This window comes from Pelmatolapia mariae, linkage group LG17, assembly GCF_036321145.2.
Source record: "Pelmatolapia mariae isolate MD_Pm_ZW linkage group LG17, Pm_UMD_F_2, whole genome shotgun sequence".
NCBI lineage: Eukaryota > Metazoa > Chordata > Actinopteri > Cichliformes > Cichlidae > Pelmatolapia > Pelmatolapia mariae.
In genome coordinates this window covers 20,280,130-20,301,109 of record NC_086242.1, presented here as the reverse complement: position 1 = coordinate 20,301,109, position 20,980 = coordinate 20,280,130, and the positions used below count along the sequence as shown (strand labels likewise).

Genomic DNA, 20,980 nt, shown 5'->3' with positions numbered 1-20,980 from the left:
GGGTGAGGCAGGGTTGGGGGGCGTAGCAGCAGGTCGAGAGGTTAGCTTACTGTGCTGATAGCAATGCCGTAATTAAAATTAGCCTAAAGCTAACAAACTGGGCGGAGTCAGGAAGAATACAGATATAATGGGAAGATGTTAGGTGGCTTGTTGCCATAGCAGCATGGCGACCTGACTCCTGATCTGCTGCTCAGGGCGGACATGTTGCCTTTTTGACAGCAGACTCACACTGGTCCAGTACCTTAACTCTGTGTGTGTGTTTGTGTGTGTGTTTGTGAGTGTATGTGAGCTACGTAACAACAGTGAAGCAGGCCACTTTCTGTAATGATCGTTTTTTGACCTGCGGGGTTGAAACACTGAATTATTGGTCCTTTAGTCACTTTAACTGATAAGATATTAAAGGGGGCCTGTCATGCTCATTTTCAGCTCTATATTATTTCCACTAGAGCAGTTTTACCTGATTTAAAAGTAAATTAATGCCCTTACTGTCCTTTCCCGGCCCTTTTTGGAGCTTCTGGGCTAATCTGCTTAAAATGAGCCATTTTAAGCCGTCGCTTTAAGGTTGTCCTCATCCCTGAAAGCCCGCCTTCTTCTAATCGGTCCACTGATGGGAGCCTGCAGAGGGGCAGCACCAAAAACAAACTGAAGCCTGAGCTTTGTGTGTACAAGTACAGCTTTCACACGTTTTCATCCCATTATTTAAAACTATGGCCATGTTTAAAATAAATGTCTGGCATTAAAGTTTAGAAAGGAGTACCAGGACCATATTAGGAAAAAAATGTGTTTGTATTGTCAGAATAAAGTTGCAGAATGATGTAGGTATTTCAACAATAAAGTCAAGAGTTTGAGAATAAAACTGAAATAAGATTTTAATTTAAAAAAAAGTCAAGATTTTGGAAATAAGGTCAAAATTATGAGAAACAAAGTAAAGCTTATGAGAGTCAAGATTTCAAGAATAAAGTTTCAATATTGAGAATAACGTTGAAGCGCGGTGTAGAGAGGACACACATCCTTGCAGTTGTTAGACTGTGTTCCTGAACTGTGTTGTTGAAACCACCCTTGAAAAAAGAATTTCAGTTTTATTCTTTTTAACCCTTTTCCATGTTTTGGCATGGCACTAATACGCCATCGTAACTGTACGTAACGTACAATAAAAAACTAACAAAGCATAATCGGTCCCCTTTAAGCTTCTGATGGATGGATTCCCAAATACAACCAGGAGAAGGCGGAGTTTCTTGTATTCTTGGTACGTCGTGCTAACACTTTAGCGTGCACCGTGCTGAGTAATACTTAAATGTTAAATTGTTAGCATCGATAGATGGAGGTGTTTTCTTATCAGTTGAAGAACAAACTTAAAGTCTCAGTGTTTCAGTTTAATAGTAGCATGGCTGCAGTCCAGCCGGAGGGGGTTAAACCCACAGAAATCCTTTGAATATGTGTTTGTGGGCGTGGTCAGCTCATGGGAAACGCTTGCTGGACCCGTGACCTCTGTGAGTGCTGCTGTGCACAGTGTTGTACTATCAGCGGGGTACTGCTGTCAGTATTCTGGGTCTCCTCCAGTGTCTTCAGTCATGTAGCATGTTGATGTTTCTGCCAGTACCGAGTCTGACCTCCAGGAGGTGCTGCTGCAACAGTTTGCATGACACGAGCAGAAGCTTCCGGGCCGGAGGGCCGTTTGTGGCTGCGGCAGGCCGATCGCCAACTGTTTCCTGCCAGCACGTTATGATGATTCCAGCTTTATTCTTGTAATATCAACAGAGGAGGGGCTCATGACTGCCTCTGTTGGTCATAAAGCAGAAAACACCCACTGCTGTTATTTCTGAAAGCTGCAGGTATAATAGGTGTTTCTGTGTACGCCACAAGGGGCAGCGCAGAGCACCTTTTATAGCCAAAAACAAACACGGAGTATAAAAAATACACCCCATCGTACTCTTGATAATGTTTATAAGCCACTTTCATGACAGTTTAAAACAATATGAGGCCATTTTTAAGTATATTTTATCACTTCTCCTACACAGTATCCATAACTGGTGTATTAGCAGTTAATGACTGATGATTAATGATGATTAGCAAGCATATTTAGTTACATATAATGGTGTGATTATGTTTATTTTAATTGTTTATTCACATATACATTGAGCATTGCAGTCTATTCTCAGTGTTGGAAAGCATTTCTTCATGTATCAATAGAGACGCTTCATATTATGTATTCATTTATGTGATTATAGCTGATTATGGTTATGAGTAATTCATTAAGAGGAGAAATGAGATGATAAATGCTTGAAATGTCCTTTTATCTGTTTAGAACTGCTTCAAAGTGAGTTTGTTAAGGGTTCTGGCTTTAAAGCGGGAGTTTCATCCTCAGAAACAACTTTTAGTCATTTTGCTGGCCAGCCGTGGCTGCACTCTGACCTTTCGGGCCTTCGCCCAGAGGCTGTGGTGCCATTCGTCATTTCCTGTGACTTCTGAAGGCGTCAGTGTGGTTTAAGAAGAAGAAGAAACAAGTCTGATGTTTTGGAAAAAAGTTCTTTAGATCTCTTAATCGTGTGAGAATCAACAGAAGCAGCTGTGTGACAACACGAGAAAGGGAGCTAGGCCTTATTTTCACACATCTGCAACGATGCTGCAGACTGAAAAGTAGCTGCGATTGTTGCTTTGAAGACGCGAAGCCAGGTCTGAGTGTTTGGACAGAAACAGACGTGTATTAAAGTCTTTACACACTTCTTTTAAAGCGCACTGAGGCCTTGACAGCTACAGTAAATAGGTGCAGATGGTAACACTTCACTTTAAGTGCCCGTATTTGGCATTTAAGAGCAGCATGTAAACATTTAATAGAAGTGGTAACGCTGTACGGCAGCTGTAAGCAGATATGAACATGTAAATGTAACTAAAAACAAAATCTGACTACATTTCATGTGTTTAAGCATTAAAGTTCACTCTTACAGCTGCATTACAGTGTGTCACAGACCATGTGAGGCACATTTACATACTTCACTCTGCTTTCCAGTCCTCAATCTGATGTGAGGTCGAAGTGACCATGGCAGCCACAGCCGAATGCAAACTGGAATGAGCAGTTCACAATACGAAGAAATTATTTTTATTTTTTTTTCTCAGTACTGATATAATTCTGCTTCTTTTTCTCTGTATGGCATGATGACCAGTGAAATGTAAAAGAAACCAGTTCAACCAGTGATGTATCAGCTTTGAAAAAATAAAGGAAAAAAAAAACACCCAGTAAGCTGCTGGGAGATTAAACACTGGTGCTGAAATGGTCTGAACTGGTTTCTTCCCAGTACGGAAACCCACAGTGGCGGCGGGAGGCAGGGGGAGGGGAGGGGGCAGTGAAGCCAAATGTAAAGTTAAAAACTAAAAAGCCTTAAATGAATAAAAGTGGTGCAATTTTGTAACAGCAACCTGTGATGTGGAGTCATTCTGAATTTCAGCCACTCGTAGAAATCAAACGGCGCAAATCGCTCGAGCTCTAGTTACCATATTCAAAGATCTGTGTCGACGATTGAGCTGCAAAACCAAGAAATGGTCAATGGGACTTCTTCAGCATCACAGACAAGGCTGTGTCCTATCTCTGCTCCTCTTCTTTGTCGCCCTGAAGCTGTTTAGAAAGGCCTCAGCGACCTGGACTTTGCCGTGCACTTCACTTTGCACAAACAGGATGAGATGAAGCTGCAAGATATGACAACCAAGAAGCCACCAAGATGGACATTAAATACTTAGAGAGCACTTCCTACTACTGGACATATTCAACCAGTCACACACACTCACACTCTGATGGATGCACCAGGGGAAACTCTTGAGTTCAGCATCAGGAACCATCCGCCAATCTTCCAATTGGGAGATGACCTGCTCTACCACCTGAGCCGCATTGTGTGTGGATGTGGAGGCAGATGTTGGGGATCTGCATCAAGAGCATATATGTCATTGCCTGAAGTTGGGGAGTGTGCATCAGTGTGAAACATGGGAATTGGAAGGTGGCAGCTGTGGGAACTAGAAGCTTAGTGTCATAGAATTCATAAGATCTAATACTTCTATCGCATCACCACCAAAGTGGTGAACAAGTGGTTTGTGTAAACCCCACATTACCATCACCCACAGAAGACCGACTGATCAGTAACATCTTCAGCGTGGAGAACCATCAGATCTGGTGGTACTGAGATCAGAATCTCTGTTTGAAGATTAATGGATGAAATAATATATGCTTTAATAGATTATGACCTGAATCATTAGTGATGTCAATGCTGTCAACTGTTCCTGCATTTTGAAGCCTAAACATTACCATCTTGTTCACTTTTGGAGCCTGAAGTGAACATAAATCATTGTAAAACATAATTCTCTGCAAAGCTGTTGTTAAATGGAAAAATGTTAATAGAGGCAGCATGTTTTTTTAACCAGGCTGTAAAGTGGATGGTTTTAAATGGGAGCCTCTGGTGGACATTGGAGGAACTGCAGGTTTTGTCTCTTTAGCACTTGCTTCAGCTGGATTTAACGTGTCGGTTTCTGTTTCTATATAAAATACCAGATGCTGCATTTCGACTTTTCCAGTAGGAGAAAACTAAACACCATGGTATGATTTTTCACAGGTGAGTACCTCCTGTGGGACATTTCACTGTTATGAATATGTTAAAATATCACAATAAATAATAGTCATTTTAATCCGACTAAACTGACTTAAATCTTGGTTTACGTAAACGAATAATTAAAATAATGTAACCAGGAAATTCATGAGAATTATATTTGTCTGTTGAATCTGTTACCCATTTGTTAGACCTTCATATCTGAGCTGCAGCTGTCCAGTTTTCCGTTTAGCCGTTTTGACGACTTTGAGCCACGTGATTGATCTGCAGCTTTCACAATTTGACAACAGGTCAGTACACGTGTTGAAATAATTACGTTATTTTTAATTTGATGTTTACAAGCTGCAGGATTGTAAGATAAATATTGGGCAATATGTTATTATACATAATTATATAATAAGTTAAAACATTTTTTATTTAAGTAAACTTCCGGTGTCGTAGACAGAGCTGTAGCATTTGTAACACATCCAAGTGCTTTAATGGTGGTTTTACCCTGTTTGGACCTCTGCCTTCATAAGCGACCCCGGAGCAATATGTCGGTCCAGTGACGCACCGTCCTACGCCGCCCCGCTGTGGACGCGCCTGCGCACGACACTGAGCTGCCATGGCAACCGGGGTAGCTTGTTTCCGTGATTTAGTCCGAAGAGAGAAGCGGAGCCGGTCGTTAGCGGTCGGTCAGGCTAGTTAGCTAGTTATAGCACATTAACCGACTAGTTAACGAGTTAACCTGTCGCGTGATGACAGAGGGGTGACTTCTCGCGGTGTCTGGAGAGCAGCAAGCGCGCCATGACCGTCCGATTCAAGGTAAACAACGCAACAGGTGTTAGCATTAGCAGCAGATGCTGCACAGTGAGTTATCCTGACCCTCAGTCTGCACGTGATAGCAGAGGAGGGATTAATCTGGATTTAATCCGATGAAGTCAGATCATCCAAATCATTCAACACAACATACACCTCACTGCAACACCGAAAACACGTCGACCTGAAGCTGTTTCGCTTAAGAGTGCACCATATTACTGCTTTTATTTTGAAAGATGATTTTTCAGATAAAGACGTGAAGAACTGGCGCTGAACTTTTATAAATTGCAGAGTTTTATTTTGAAACTAACCGGTGGATGTAATGACCTTAAATCTACCTGCACAGCAACAAGTTCCAATATTTATATTAAACAATAATTAATCTATTGATTAATTGATCAGCAGTTTTTTCAATCATACCTCGTTACCTGTTTCCATCCTGTGAGCTTTTGCATCTCTGTGTCTTTGTTGTAGAGTCAGACTGAGTATCAGAAGAGCTTTGGTGTTTCCAACTCCAGAAATGCGTCTCCTCAGCGCTGCATGCCGTTGGCCGGTCTTCGCTCCGACCAGATGGGTAAGAAACAGGAAACCACCACAATAAAACAAACACAAGCTGCACCTGAGCTCTGACATGAAGAGATTGAACACATGAGATGTTCGTCTGTCAGGTGTCAGCAGGGAGCCGGGTCTTCAGCGCCTGAAGAGGCCTCTGGGCCCAGCTCAGTCCTCCACCTCTCTGCTCCATCCTCCAGGTGATGAGCAGCAGGACTCTCTGGCTCACAGAGCAGCGCCCTCTGCTGGTAGGAACCCCATGCTGCTGCTGCATAATGAAGGTGTATATGAAGTAGAAGAGGCTGCAGATCCAGCTTTGACATCCAGCTGTGGCACAAGTGTCTTTAATGTGAGCGTCACAATAGAGTTCAAGGATGACTGCATTCAGTCACAAAGTCCTCTTTACCTTCATTGCTCTTTCTAACAGCCTCCACAAAGAGGCCAATTTGAACAGCAGGAGGAAAGCAGAAGTCGTTCACACTGTTCTCGGACTACAGATTAAGCCTGAAGTTTAGTTCATTTTGCTAAAACAGCTTTAACTAAAAGGTCAGACTCTCCAGGATGTTTCATTTGATCGTGTTTGTCTATCAGTGAAAGAACAAGCTGGAAATTTTGATGATTCTCAAACTGCCAGGTTTTAGGAGCCACTCAGTCCACAGGAGGATGCCCTCCCCAGAGCCCAATCCACCAACAGCCCCCAGAGCAAATCCTGGATCCCCCACAGAGCCGGAAACTCCAGCCGGACCACGACCTGCTGAGGAACCGGCAGCTGATGGAAAACCTGGTGAATAAATACATGGAGCAGCAGCTACGTGATGACTGATTCAAATATCATAAAGCAAAGAGAAACTAAACCAGCTCCAGATGACCAACAGACCTTTAATGTTCTGAATGTTCAACACGCACTTTCATGTTCTTTTTCTCCTCAGTGAAGCCCCGTCCCCTGCAGCCTGTCAGCCAACCACAGCCCAGCCAGTCTGTGACAGCAGCAGCTAACGGGCAGCCGGCGCCATCAGGAGCTGAGGTGAAGTCCGCAAAAACTGACAAATCCTGATTGTTTCTTTGAAGACTATCCAACAGCATGTCATGTACTTGTCCTGTAGATCGATTATGCGCTGAGACAAAAGGCGGGGCTGAGATCAGGAGGTCAAAGGTCAGGAGGGAAGCACTCAGAGTATCACAGACAATTTGGATGGAAGAAGCCAACAGCCGCTGCTGCTTCGCCCATACTGACTGCAGAGCAGGTGAGACCAGATGCACACCTATGTTTGAGCTCGCACAGATCCAGGTGAGCTGCTGTAGAGCAGGCCCACCGACGGCTCATAAACCAAACATGCGGTGCTCCTCAGGTGTGACCTGGACGTTACCCTGAGGAACCTTGTGTCCAGCACACTCCGATCAATAAAAACTGACGAGTGCAAGAAAAATAAAAACTGTAAACATATTTCCAGTAAATTAGCCAGAGATCATAATTTCAAAGACAGTGAGTTTCATAAAAGTTTCAGCCAATCAGAGTCATTTTGTAGATCAGTTTCTAACATGCTGCATTTTTTGTCTTGTTTTTATTAGTCGTTAAATTTATGAAAGTATCTTATTTTTAAAAGTTGCAAAAGTTTATCATCTGTGTACAACTGTAAATAAAACACAGAAATAAAATAAATAGAAAAATTAAACGAAAAGAGTAAAAAGTTAATAGATAATATTAGGAATTATGTTTGTTTCATTGTGGTGCATTTAATGATAAACATACAGTTTTAGTGAGTCATTTGAAACAGTATCTAAATAAATGGATGAATGGGACTGTAAATAAATGGAAGCATTCATAAAAGTAAAATATTCACATCAGAAATGAAATGAATTTGTATTCGTAAAGTTCTTTATTTCACAACAGGAACTGAAATGAAATTTAAGTCAGAAACATTCATTTCTGTAACATTTTCTGATCAGATCAGTCGCACATGAATGCCACAAAGTGCTGATACTGTGTAAATCAACTGTTTTGTATAGTTTTTTACTGTGGTAATCATATGTGGTTGTCACAGATTTTACCCTTTGATGAATATGCCACTGCTTACTCAGAGTTTCTGGGTTTAATAAGTGGTTTGATAGCACACTGTGTACTGCTGTGCACAGCAGGGGTCAGCACCGAGCTTTAAACACAGATACAGGGGCGCAGAGTGAAAGGTGGAAACTAGATGATCACACCTGTGGATGCTGTGGATCCAGTTGATCTTTTCATTGATTGATTATCACTTCTGCTCTCCAGGTGCTGCACTCCAGCAGCAGGTCTGTCCCGCCCTTCAAGATAAACCCTGTCTCCATGAAAACAGAGTATCAGTGCAGCTTCCAGGGTCTGGCACCACCTGCTGGCCCCCGGCTTCGGAAACACCTGGAGCATCAGAGAGTCCCGCTCTTCCAAACATACAAGGTACAGATGTGTGCAGATGACCTACTTAGTGTAGTGACCTCCACCCTGAAAAATCACATAGCATTTTGAAGGTCACACACCAACCTGACGGTCCTCTGCCTGAAGGTCAACAACCTAAACCTCCGCTTGGCACAGGCAGTGTGAAAGGTAGAGGCTCAGCTCGAGGCATCCTGATGCTGATTTCTGCACTTTATACTTTGGTTAATGGTGTGTTTGGACCCTTGAGTGTTTTTGGAAACCAAACCAGTTCATGTCTTTTTTTTCTGTCTTATATCTTTGAGTTTATATGTAATTCTGCAGTAGGAAGACTTTGCCCCACATTCATTTGCTGTTCTGCAGGCGAGACGATTCTTCTTTGTGTCCCGCCAAGCTTCAGCCTCCAGGGCTGACTGGGTTAGATTTTATTGGTTTTGTGCAGGAGACTAGGAGAGAGAGAAGAGATGAGGAGGAAGTGAGGAGTATGACAGACAGAGTTGCTGGCGAGGTGAAGAAGAGTGTCAGATAGGCAGATAAGACTCCATTACCAGTGTGTCACAGTTAAAAGCTCTGCTTTCAGAACAGAAGCGGGAGAAATGAGACCTGTGAGTGTCAGTTTCCAGGAAGTCTCGGGCCAAAAATGAGCAGGAATGGTCATGCAGAGCAGACTCCAGGTCAGTTAAAACAACCCTGAATGCATTCAGTGAGGTCGGCTCTGTGAAATTTCATGATTTCTGCCTGTGACTCAAGCACAAAGACCTGTAAATGTGATTTTTTTTTTAAGATTTGAGTATAATGGCACTTTCTAATGGATGTATGTCAGACTAAGAAAGTCACTGTAAATAAGCAGAAAGCAGAGGTTGAGTCGAGGAGGGGACTAAGCAGAGCATTTTGACTGTGTACTCTATTTTCATATTTTTTAAAGCTTTTGTTCCCAGAGGCATTCATACCATTACTCATCTTTAAAGCCATTAATCAGTGATGGTGTAGGTTTAAGTGTAACACCTCTTTAAGCAAACAGCCACAGCTGCTGATGAGCTGCACACACACACCTGTTCTGTTTCAACCTACAGACCACCAGGAGGAGGAAGGAGGAGTCACAGAAGAAGCCCCGCCTCCAGCGGGATGCTCTTCAGAGAGACATGCCCCCTCCTCCGCGCCAAGTGCGGAGAGGATACAGGTGTGTTTGTGTGTGTGTGTGTGTGTTGCTGTGTTTTTTGTGCTCATGAACTCATTCATTAAATCGTTTGTGTGTGTCTGGCAGGATGTTAACAGAGTATGAGTCGAGCTTTCGTTCTCCCCTCTGCAGGATCCCAGAGGGAGGCGGAGCCATGGACAGCGCTGCCCAACAGGTCAGGATCTGGCGAAGCCGTTCACAGTGCTCAGCCTGTTTCACACATATTCATTTATGTGTAGTTATGCAGGTGGAGACGCTATCAGACACTGACCAGAGGTCATAGCAGAGCACAGAAGAGAGAGGTTCAAAGTTTGTTTCTTACCTGGTTTATATGGAGGACCAAAACTGACAAAACCACAAATTTACAGAAATAAATCCTACAAAATGACCCAATCACAGTGCCCATCCTCTAACAGTGGGCCCTCTGCTCACAGTGCAGCTCAACCTTCCTTCACAGAGAACACCAAAGCTTGTCGGGCCTCCAGCGGTGCCTTGTTCTCTGCACTGAGGAGAGCTCATGTGACAGGCCTGAAAGTGTCTGGAGATGCCTGTGAAACCGTTCCCATTCACCTCTGTCTCCTTATCTTTCACACAACCTGTTAACTGACTTCCTGAGTCAGGGTCAGATCGGATGCTTGCTCTGCAGTATGTTGGCACTGTTACACAGCTTCCCCTCACTCTGAATTTGACATTTTCCACCATCCAGCAGCGGACAAACACACCGGAGGATTTAAAATAATGTGTTCAACATTCAGTGTTTCAAACAGTATTTAACCATGTTTAACTGTAAGCCCCAGTCATCAGCAGTGATCACTGATCACCCTCAATGCTGCCTGAACAGAGTGTGTGTTTTCCTGTTTTGTGTTGTGTGTGTGTGTGTGTGTGTGTGTGTGTGTGTGTGTGTGTGTGTGTGTGTGTGTGTGTGTGTGTGTGTGTGTGTGTGTGTATGTTGCTGATAGAAAACCAGAGTGCTAGTGTCAGCAGTAAAACCACAGAGCTTCATTTCAGGGAAACATGTCAGACTTAGTCATACACACACACACACACACACACACACACACACACACACACACACACACACACACACACACACACAGGTATGCTCCTACCAGATGGATGGAAAGCGTTGTCACAGCAACATGAAACACTTTAAACTCTCTTGTTTGCAGGTTTCAACTGAATGTTTCCTGAAGCTGTTCCTGCAGCTCCATCCATGCTGCTGCTTTGCTGCTCTTATAGTGAGCTCCTGCTTCCCCCGCAGAGAGCATCTGCTGCCTGATGGAGGCAGTGCCCAGAGTCTGTGGTGCAGCTGGCTTTTGGGCCGCTCCAGCTTTGGGTGTTGTTGGTCCATCAGCTACAGAGAAGAGTGAAGTTCTGTAAAGATCTGAAGTGAAACTGAACGTGTCCGCTGCAACCGCTGTCTCTGCGTCTCATGCCGTCTTTTTAAATCTTTGACGTTTCATTCGAGCTTCTCCTGTTCCTCTTCAACCTTGCGGTAGCTATTTTGGCTTTTCCTACTCCTCAACCAATCAGCATTCAGCTTACACAGCGTAAGTGGGTTTCTGGAGGAAAGGCCTTTCTGCAGGCAAGTATCTACAAAAACACGCTGCACAAAGGCCTAACTGTTTGAAGGATGGGTGTGGAGTCCTGTGATAAAGCGTTTTCACCATCACCATCTTTTCTGCACACTTGCTGGCTAACTAGTTGTCAGTCAGAAGTTTGTCTGACACTTAAAAAGACCAAAACAACCAAAATTGACTTTATATTTGATTCCAGGGGCATCAGACTGATCTTTGCTCATGGACAGCATGCAGCCTAGTTTGAGCTAAAGTGGGTCAGACCAGTTCCATTTATAAATGGAAATAACCCACGCACGACTACAGAGGTGCTTCAAGGTCAAAATGTACACCGATCTTACAGCGTCGGGCACATATTTCTGTCCCTTTCTTTAACGTATTTATTGCATAACTGGCTGTAAACAGCAAGCATTTACAAAAGTCTTTTAATGTGGTTTGATTGTGAATTTCTGCCCTCCTAAAACCAGACCTCCACTCTTCACAGAAACTTTGTGAAGTAGCATTCAGGAGTATAAGATTAGTGAATCTGTGGGAGGTGTAACCATCTGGTTAAGCTTTCCAAGCCTGCGGTGGCCTTCGAAAACTTCCAGTGTGTGCAGGGAAGTTGTCGGCTGGCGTCACAAGCTGTGAATTCATCAGGGTGACAGTTGTCAGAGAGAGGTGCAGCGTCAGGCTTACTGCTGCTGGGTTGCTCGGTTAGGTTTAGACTGGAAACATACTGAGGTTTCAGAATAGGGTCAGGGTTATCCAGGGTTGGGCTGGGGTCAGGGTTGGGTGACTTTTTACAAGAATCTACTGTGACACATTACACAATCAGAGCAGATCAGCATCTTTATTAGCAGCTTCATTGTTAACTTGTTTTGATCCCAGCATGATCTGAGAAAGGCGGAAGAACTTTTGAGCAAATGCACATTTGGTTGCGCAAACCTTTAAATCATTTCCCATAAATCTGCAGGAAACTCGTTGTTCAGCACTTCCCTCCTGCTCACTCATTAATTTGCTAATGTGCCAGTCACGTGCACCAACCAACACACTTTCTACGAATTCGTGTTGTCTTTTGATCCACTCTATTCTGATTATGCTCTTGTTGCCTCATCATGTTGCTGCGTTCCAAGTAACTTGGGCATGATTGGACTGCAGCATTCACTGTCGAATCTGTCAGGCTGCACAATATAGTCAACGTGCAAGTATTTAAATTTGTCATCTTTGTATAACTTTTAGGAGCACATACAGATCTGGAAATGTTTGGACTGGTGACAGAGTTTTCTAAGTTTTTATTATACCGCTCAAAGCACATATGAAACAATCAGCTGAAGCTGAAGTGCAGATTTATCAGATTTCATGTCTCTAAAAAGGCTCAATCAAAAGATGTGGAGGGTCTCAGGATCAGTGGATGCAGTATGAGCCAACAAAAGAGGACACCACACTGAATATGTTCCTCTGTAAAGTTTAGCAGTGAATGAAAGGGACTCAGTCATGGCATGAGCCTATGTATTTTGAGCTCCTCTTTGTACTCAGATTGCAAACTGTAGAATTTTTTGAGGGTCTAATGTTGTTGGTAGTCAAAGACAGCAGAGGGGGATGGTCTTAGGATCCTTTACATGAAAAAAACTCTTCAGAATGTAACACTGTCAAGCTATAGGTATAATAGTTCAAGACTCTTTGAGAGGTACCAAAGTCACAAACTACAAACCGTGACACTCAAGAACAAAAAGTCCAGATTAGAGTTTTTTAAAGAAGATGGCAGTTACATAGCTTTGGAGTCTGAAACTCATTCCAATTTTCAGGCTCTGGTTCTGGAAGTAGTCCTCTGTTGAACTCATCATTCTGTCACGTTGGTCAGTGTGTGCTTTGCTATCATTGGTAATCACTTCAATCACTGCCTCAAAATTAGGATAAGTTTAATTGGGGAGCCATTCATTTGTGTCACTAATGGTTATTTCTATACGTTGTTGAATTTGTTTGGGATCCAGTGGTTCCTGGTCAGTCTTGTTGCTTTAACCTCGTCCTGTGTAGAAACACCTTGATAACAGTGTATTTGACATCAACAAGAAAAGTCAGGAGGTGCTAAATAATTTGGAGGCCGCCTCAGGCAACCCTGACGCTCTAAAGGCAGTCTGGTGAGTAACTGCTGGACTGAAACTATCATCAGCCAGTCTTAATGTAAATGTATAAAGTGTATTAAGAAATATTGTTGTAGCTGCTGCTTTTGTTGGAGCTCCTTTGGAGTGACAATTAGAAAGTTCTTTCCTAACAGGGAATATTTTTGGCATAATTTTTGCATCCGTCTTTAAAACCTTTTGCTTTATCCCTCCCTTTATCCCACTGTGCAGATGCACAGATGATGTGACATGATGCATTTCTTGCTTATTACCTTTTTTAGAAGGCAGGATAAAGCTGCCGAGGCTTTGGCTGCTTACAGTTACTGCTCAGACTTAAAGATAATTTGTGGTCGATTGTATGCTGTCACGGAAGTATCTGTCTGTGCTGTTTAAAGCTGTGGTTCTTGTTTGATAGCTGTGGTGTGTCAGCACTACACCACAGGAGTTCAGGGATACAGAAGCTTCAACTAAGACTTTAACTGATGTGTTACAGTTAGGATATTAACACCAAACACCGTCACAGTCAGTGAAGACTACCTGACAGTCACAGCTGAGACAGTAACTACACGCTGTGGTCACAAACAGCTGCAGTTTTCTGCTAAACACACAATGCTGTATCTCAGCCTTTTTATGTGGTCACACACAATGGAAACTTTACTTCAAGTAAACAGAGAAATTATCCAGAAAAAAGAAATCCCCCTCTGTGACCATAAGGGGGTTTCATAGCATTCCTATGCAAACTTCAGAGTAAAGAAGACAATGTACAATGGCAGCAATGTTAAAAGTTCATCAAATTAATCTTAATTGGCACATAAAAAAGTCAGATCAGTAACCTGAAATATTCAACTCATGATGGTAAAACAGAGAAAATCTTTGACACTTTAGAAGCTGTTACCAGTAAAGGTTTGACATTTTTGTCATTGTGAAAATTACTTTATATATTATTTGACTGTTTTATCCCTAAAATTTGAAGTTTACGTCTGTCTTTTGAGAGAGAAGACCATGGTCTTAATTACGTTTTCCTCTCTTACCCAGTTAACATCCTCGAGGTCACCAGGAACCTGTCAAGTGTCACAGTTAAGTTTTGTTTTAGCTGCATGCTAAATTAGCACATTTTTAAAAACTAGATATTAACATTTATTTCAGCTTTAACGTTTTCTGCTAAAAGCTTTTCCATATGCGTGTTCAAAGCTTTGCAGAAATGGCTGGAAGTGAACCCTAACCCTAGATAGGTTGGCGGTGACCTATGTGTGTGGAAGTTAAGTTAAAACCACCCCACTCTGGTGTTTTTTACTTTTCAGTGGCATAGAAATATGGGCTCAAATTGTGGTCATAAATATTTTGTACTTGTACTTGTTTGTAAAAAATATTTACACAAGTTGCAATTTTTTTTGTTAAGATCTGCTTACAGATACAAAGCAAAATACTACGTGTAAAACTCTGCGCTCAAGTTCCCTGGCTGTGTGTGACTTTCAACTTGCAAGTACAAATTCTGACCCAATTTTTCTTCCTTTCAGCTGATTGGTCAATGTCATGTCAATCACGAATTTAACAATCCAATCAGAGAACAGATGGATTTGGCTGTTGGTGGAGTGCTTTCCTGAGCTTCAGGTCCTGGAAGGGTAATACAGTTTAAAGCTGGAGGATCTCTATATAAATACAGTGGTCCCTCGTTTATCGCAGGAGTTAGGTTCTAAAAATAATCTGTGGTAGAAAGTGCTTGGAGTACTGAGCATTGAGTTGAAAGGCACTATAATAATAATATTAATAATGGATTGCATTTATATAGCGCTTTTCGAGACCCTCAAAGCGCTTTACAATTCCACTATTCATTCACTCTCACATTCACACACTGGTGGACTATGTAAGTACCAGCCCATTTACCATTCATGTCTGGATTATATCATCTTTATTTTGATTTTTGAAAGTGGATGAAGTCACGGGAAGAAAAGTGCACCACAGTTTGGTCGTTTCCTCTGAGCACCCTCCTCTGAGTGTCTGACCTCTCAGGACGTTACAGAAGAGTTCCACACCGACAGCCTCAACCTGGAGGATGAACTCCCAGTGAAATCACAACCATTTCCCTGGTCTCGCTCCTCACCTGATCTTCTGCTTTCAGTATTAGATAATGTAAATTCTTCTACTGAAAACTTCTAGATTGAAGTAGAGGTTTTATTGTCATAAGCACAGAGGAAATAAACACAGCAGTTTACACGGTACAAATGAGAAAGTGCAATAGCAGATAATAATAGTTACAGCAGTGATAGGGTAGGAGAGGGGCAGTACTGATTGTCTTATTCAGGAGTCCGTCCTTGATTTCAGACCACTGTAGCATATACTGAAGGGCAGAAGTTTGGGTAGGCGATGTTATGGACCCTCCCTACAATCCTGTAGGTGTAAATGTCCTGTAGTGACGTCAAGGCTGCTCCTGAGATGTACTGAGCTGCAGGAGATAAATCTTCCTGTTCTGAAGCTGCACTGTGACTGAGGTAGCGACTGCACATCTGTAAACGTTGCTAAGGACTTTGGCCGATATTCCAAATTTCTTCAGCAAAGTTAAGTCTGTGCTGTGATTTCTTTAGAAGCTGCTGGATGCTGCAAGACCAGGTGAGATCACACATGTACATGCCTTGATCTTATCTGCACTTAGGGAAAGGTTATTTTCCACCTGGCCTCCAGTCTTGCCTCATCTCTGCACAATGACTGTATTGTCATCCGCAAACTTCATAATGCTGGCGTCAGACTCACCGCGCACACAGTGTTTACAGTTCTGATACTCCTACAGTTTCTGACCGACTGGCGTCTGTTGCCAGTTATCTGAAGTTCATTTAGATAATGCTTTAAAACAGCTATCCAACCAAGTTCTTACGGGAATTCAGTTACAGTCTTAACCTCCATGAGCTGCTTATTACAGCCAGCAAAAAATGTCCGGAAATAAAGACTTCCTCCTTAGAAGGTGGGATGATCCATTTATTTGTTTCCAGGTGAAGGAGTTGAGGCAGAAGGCGTTGTTGTATCGTCATCGCGCCTGGGGGACCAACTTTTCCAGAGACCATCTGAGCCAGCTGGTATCCGAACACAATGCTCTGTGGGAGCCGACGGACACCACGGTCTCAGCTAATGATCCCGCCTCCCCTCGCTTTCCCCCCGACCCCTCACCTGACCGCAACAGCTACAGCACTTCCTGTGTGGAGCCTCTGGACCTGGCCAGGTGAGAGATGCAACTGGTTAGAAGTAAAAGAAAGAACTGAACGCTGCTCTGTGCTGATTTCTGTCGTCTGTTCAGTCACTCCAGTAAGAGATCCTCCATCGCAGGCTCAGAAACACAGCAAATGAGCAAGGACACACGAATAAAAAAACAAGCCGTACCGGGACCTCCTGCTGAACGCCGTACAGCCTGGGGGGAAGAAGAAAAAGAAGATGAAGAAGAAGAGGAAAAACAGGAAGAAGAAGAAACTACAGATGAGTGAGTTTCCTCTTTACAATCTCTCTTTTCTCTCACTGTTCTCTGTGAAAGGATAGCGGAGTAATGGAGGGACTGTCTCTACTGGATTTGACAGATAATCTAAGGAGTTTATTGATAAAAAATGAGAAAAAAACAGAAGAAGAAATTATTTTAAAAGGTCAGATTGAAGTTTGAGTTATCCAAAAAAATAAAGGAAATAAGCCTGATTACATAAAGGCTGGTGACAAATGAAAGGAAAAACCAGGATAAACCGTCAGAGATCCTGGATACTTGTCAGGTTTTTTTCCCTTTAATCTGTCACCTCTCCGTAGATGAGAACACACAACAGCCAATCAAATGCAGCACCAAGGAATGACATAATCAATCATAAAGACCAGGACAGACTCACAGATTAGATGAGGTCTGCTGCAGCTGGTTTAAAGGTTCAGTCGTCTGCTAGCATTAGCTGGTTGGCTCACATGAAACCGACGTGATGTCTGAGAGGAGACAGAAGGGCCTCGATTCAGCTCCATTTCTGCTGAAGAAAACAGTGACTCAAAAGTTTGACACTCAGATCAAAGCAGCCTCGCTCATTCTCAGGAACTGAAACTGTGTGTGTGTGTGTGTGTGTGTGTGTGTGTGTGCGTGTGCGTGTGCGTAGAGAGGAGGGAAGGCTGCCAACTCCCAAGATAAAAATGAAGCCGGTTCAGAGGACTCATCATGACCTGACCACCCCTGCTGCTGGTATGCAGACATCTTTCCTTCACATTAGATAGATAAATTTCATATTTAATAAATAAATAGATGCAGTGTGACCTGTAACAATAAGCTGGTTCGAGTCGAGTTCGAGTTCTGTGACCTAATCACATTTATTCTGGCCTCAACTGCATGCAGGTTAAAAAGGTTTTTTACCAGATCTTAAACCCACTGGCTCCCATCTGAGCTTTTTATTTGCTTTTTAAGTGTTTGAGGTCCAAGTCGTCAGGAATCCAACACTAACCCTACCATTTGTAGAAAAGCAGAGTGGTCGTGTTTTGTCTCCCGATTGCCAAGACCTGGGAGAAGAATATTAACTAAACTGAAATTACACATTTTGAATGGATTGAAATTCATCGGAATCCATGAGGAAAGACCAACACGTAGAAAAAAAACTCGGATATCTGTCAGCTGTAATTCTCATTCATTTATCCCAAAGACTTATGCATATTCCCATTACTTACTTTGACATTTATCTTTTGTTCTACTGATGGATTTTATTATTAAACATGACCAATGTTTCAGGTAATGAAGTCAAGTAGTCAGTGTGAGCCAGAAGCTCAGTTTATCACAGTTTCTTTTTTGCTTTTAGGGCTGTGTGATGTCAAAGAGCCTATATACGAAGGGCTTACTAATCAGAAGAATGTGTTAAAGGAAGAGGAGCTAAAACAGAATTTGTCAGACAGAGAATGAACTGAGGGGCCGCACTAAGGCCCTGTGTAAGATAAAGAAGGATTATTGTGATCTGTGAATCATGCAAAGCCACGCTGGTAGAGTCAAAAATAAATCGGTGTAAATGAGCAGATGTTACTGCCAGCACATAAATACATTAATGCCTGTGATTGTCCTGCAGGAGGCGCTATATTAGTTGGGAAACTGAGGAGCACTGATGGCTCTTCTCCACTCAAACATCAGGTAGTGATGAAAGTATAGATCATCTGAACTTAAATGATATCGGCTTATGACACTGATGTGATTCTTTCTGTGTTCAGAGATGTGGGTCGGCTGTTTCCATGGCAGCAGGGTCAGAAACACCAGCCAAACGTAAGGAAGCGTGGTCAGACAATATCGCTGTCTCCTATAGCCCAGCCCATGACCACAAATCAGCCTCCAGCCCTCCGTTTAAACCAACCAGGATGAAGCAAACACTTTCACCTGCTGCAGCGCCACCGCCTCTTGTCCCAGCCCCGCTGCATGGTTTCCAGGGCACTCTGAGACACCCGGACTTTCAGCACAACGGTGAGCATCAGAACTGGAATTAAGGCACTTGATTGGGCTGTGCAGTGGTGTGGAAAGACCTGGAGGAAGTTTGATTTACAAACCAGCCACCAGTTCTGTTACTGAGCAGTTAGAACAGATTTATATTACAAGCTCATCAGCAGGCAGGATGGCTCGAAATAAGCAGGTGTCAGTTTATATAAACTGCCTCTAAGTTTTGATTGGTCACTCAGTCTATTAGTATTCCTGCAGCCTATCAGGATCAGGTCGTGTTAAAGGATTGGAAGTGGCCTCCAAAACCGTGTTAGGATTAGAGATCGTCGTCTTCTTCAGACCTCTTGGCATGTTCTTATCCCCTCAGCATGAGACCTCAGACCTTCATACATACGATTCATAAACTGTTCATAGTTCAGTGAGGAGTGATCATTTGGAAGAGTTCAACTTGATTTATTGCACAACAGAATTTAGTAATAAACTCTCCGGTGGTTAGACCAGGGTGAGGAAGAGATGGGAAAAAGAAGAATAGACTAGCAGCTGAATAGCCAAGTGAGCAGGGAGGTGAGGGATTACAGGTCTTCCTTCATGAAATTACAAAAAAGGTTCATCATTAGAGACTGTAAATTAAAGATGGAGTCTCCACTTTGGAGATTTAAATGTAGCATTCTGGCTACCACGTTGTTGTTCTCTGTAGCTGCAAGTGACTGTGTTTGAGCAACAGGTTGGAGTGCTAAGCTATTGGCTAGTTAGCATAGACTTACTCATCAAAACTGGAGCTCAGAGTTCTTGGACGATCTTTTGGCACAGTTACAATACAGCAGTCAAATTATTGGTCAGATAATTGTATTAAAAATAATACAAAAAGCTCCAACAGCACAAACATGGTCTAGAGGTAGAGTTCAGTGACTCCAGTTAGATGAGGTGAAGTCTAGCAGACAGCTAGCACCTTTCAATCAGTAAAATACATGCCAGTCAAAGAGGCCAATATAATAATAATAATAATAATAATAGTAATAATAATAATAATATAATTTAAAAAATATAATAATACAGACTGTAGGCCTTCAATTTAACCGAGGTAAGCTAAATAAAGGTTCAGCTCCTGTAGATTTGTTATGAAAGAAGACAGTAGTTACAGAGATAAAACAGTGTTTGTATTAGGCTGTAAACATGTTTATTTCTGCTGTAAAAAGATTTTATCATGTGAGCCTGTGGTGACTGACTGACTGCTGAAGCCTCAAGAGGACGTTGGAGGAACTACATGCTTTGGCAGTTTTTGAGTAAACATGAAAAGTGTTACATTTAATGTGGAGAGCGTGGCAGAGACATACTCCTCTGCACAGCTGCAGGTGTAACACTGGAGCACTTTTATGAATTACTCTTCAGTCCTGATTATACAAGCAGCTCCTCCTGCTGCAGACAGACGGATGGCCTGGGCTTCCCCTCGGCTCCTGACTTCCTTCTCATTTTCTTTTCAGATTTCATTTTTCTCAACAGCTCGGATTTCATATTGAGACCTGAACACAGGGAAAGATAGTTTACCACAGGAGGCAATCTGTGCGTGTGTGTTTGTGCGTGTGTATATGTGTGTATGTGTGTATGTCTGCGCGTCTTTGCCAGCGACTGATCAATGAATCTGGTTGTTGTGCATGTCCTCAGGTGAGCTGGGGTTGAGGTTCAGGGAGCGTCCGTGTCCGGGTGGAGGCTGTGGCTCAGACGAAGGTGAACCAAATGTCTTTTAAGATAAACTCCTTCTAATTAAAATGACAATTATTTGACTTTTTTTTTCTTTTTGCATCTATTACCCAGACGACAGGGTCTCTGTGCTGTCATGGCGCTCTGCAGCCTCCTGCTCCATGGCGTCCGTCGTTCTGGAGCGTGCTCAGAAGAGACGGGAGGACTTCTGGGGGAAGAGATGACCCAGCGTGTTTTTTAATGTAGTCAGGATGAGGTTTTTATAGATTAATTTAAATAGAGAGAGAATCGTGTGTTTTACTGATTTTACTGTAATCCTTTGACCTTTGAGAGAAATACAGATGAAAATGATAATACACTGATGCAGTTTTGTTTCCTTTTACTCGACTTTCCTTAAAACTCCAGGTCTTTAAAATCTTTGAAAAAATGTAGACATGTTGGTGTGAAACAGGCTGGACATGAATTCTTCCTCAGGTTTTGAGGGAATGAGGTCAGACCGGTCAGCTGGACAAACGTTCCCACCTAAGTCGTGACAGTGACACATTTTGAAGGGACACACAGCGACAGCTTATTTTAGTTCCTTATGAACACAACTGTACATAGCATTCAATATAATTGAGTTCAATTTTATTTACATAGCGCCAAATCACAAACAAAAGTTGTGCTTTTT

General features: G+C 42.7%; 1 protein-coding gene, 1 long non-coding RNA gene and 1 pseudogene across 7 annotated transcripts; 1 reads left to right on the top strand and 2 right to left on the bottom strand.

Moving 5' to 3' along the window:
* Positions 1–20,980, bottom strand: part of LOC134615929 (NACHT, LRR and PYD domains-containing protein 14-like) — an 851,239-nt pseudogene that overhangs the window by 623,754 nt on the left and 206,505 nt on the right.
* LOC134616033 (uncharacterized) lies at positions 14–5,931 on the bottom strand. Of its 3 annotated transcripts, none has more exons than XR_010091390.1 (4): positions 5,808–5,931; positions 3,781–3,913; positions 3,490–3,681; positions 14–1,779 (listed from the first exon to the last, which is right to left on the bottom strand). It is a non-coding gene; the product is annotated as an uncharacterized LOC134616033 (long non-coding RNA). The 3 variants fall into 3 exon arrangements; XR_010091389.2 differs by lacking the exon at positions 5,808–5,931 and adding an exon at positions 5,082–5,179 and having other exon boundaries at positions 22–1,779; XR_010091388.1 differs by lacking the exon at positions 5,808–5,931 and having other exon boundaries at positions 3,781–4,605.
* mdm1 (Mdm1 nuclear protein) lies at positions 5,250–20,664 on the top strand. Of its 4 annotated transcripts, none has more exons than XM_063460744.1 (16): positions 5,250–5,393; positions 5,862–5,961; positions 6,056–6,187; positions 6,574–6,723; positions 6,869–6,963; positions 7,043–7,183; positions 8,206–8,367; positions 9,417–9,523; positions 9,608–9,695; positions 16,184–16,410; positions 16,486–16,665; positions 17,306–17,388; positions 18,254–18,315; positions 18,393–18,639; positions 20,275–20,337; positions 20,425–20,664. In XM_063460744.1, the coding sequence occupies exons 1-16, from the start codon at positions 5,376–5,378 to the stop codon at positions 20,532–20,534; spliced, it is 1,965 nt and encodes a 654-aa protein (XP_063316814.1). In that variant the 5' UTR covers positions 5,250–5,375; the 3' UTR covers positions 20,535–20,664. The 4 variants fall into 4 exon arrangements, with proteins under 4 accessions (XP_063316814.1, XP_063316815.1, XP_063316816.1 ...); XM_063460745.1 differs by having other exon boundaries at positions 5,252–5,393; positions 9,653–9,695; XM_063460746.1 differs by lacking the exon at positions 5,250–5,393 and adding an exon at positions 5,524–5,706.

Excerpts from the sequence above, each read along its gene's own strand:
- mdm1 (XM_063460744.1), top strand. Across the intron at positions 7,184-8,205 it reads CCATACTGACTGCAGAGCAG|GTGCTGCACTCCAGCAGCAG; the intron begins GTGAGACCAGAT and ends TCTGCTCTCCAG. Across the intron at positions 17,389-18,253 it reads CCTGACCACCCCTGCTGCTG|GAGGCGCTATATTAGTTGGG; the intron begins GTATGCAGACAT and ends ATTGTCCTGCAG.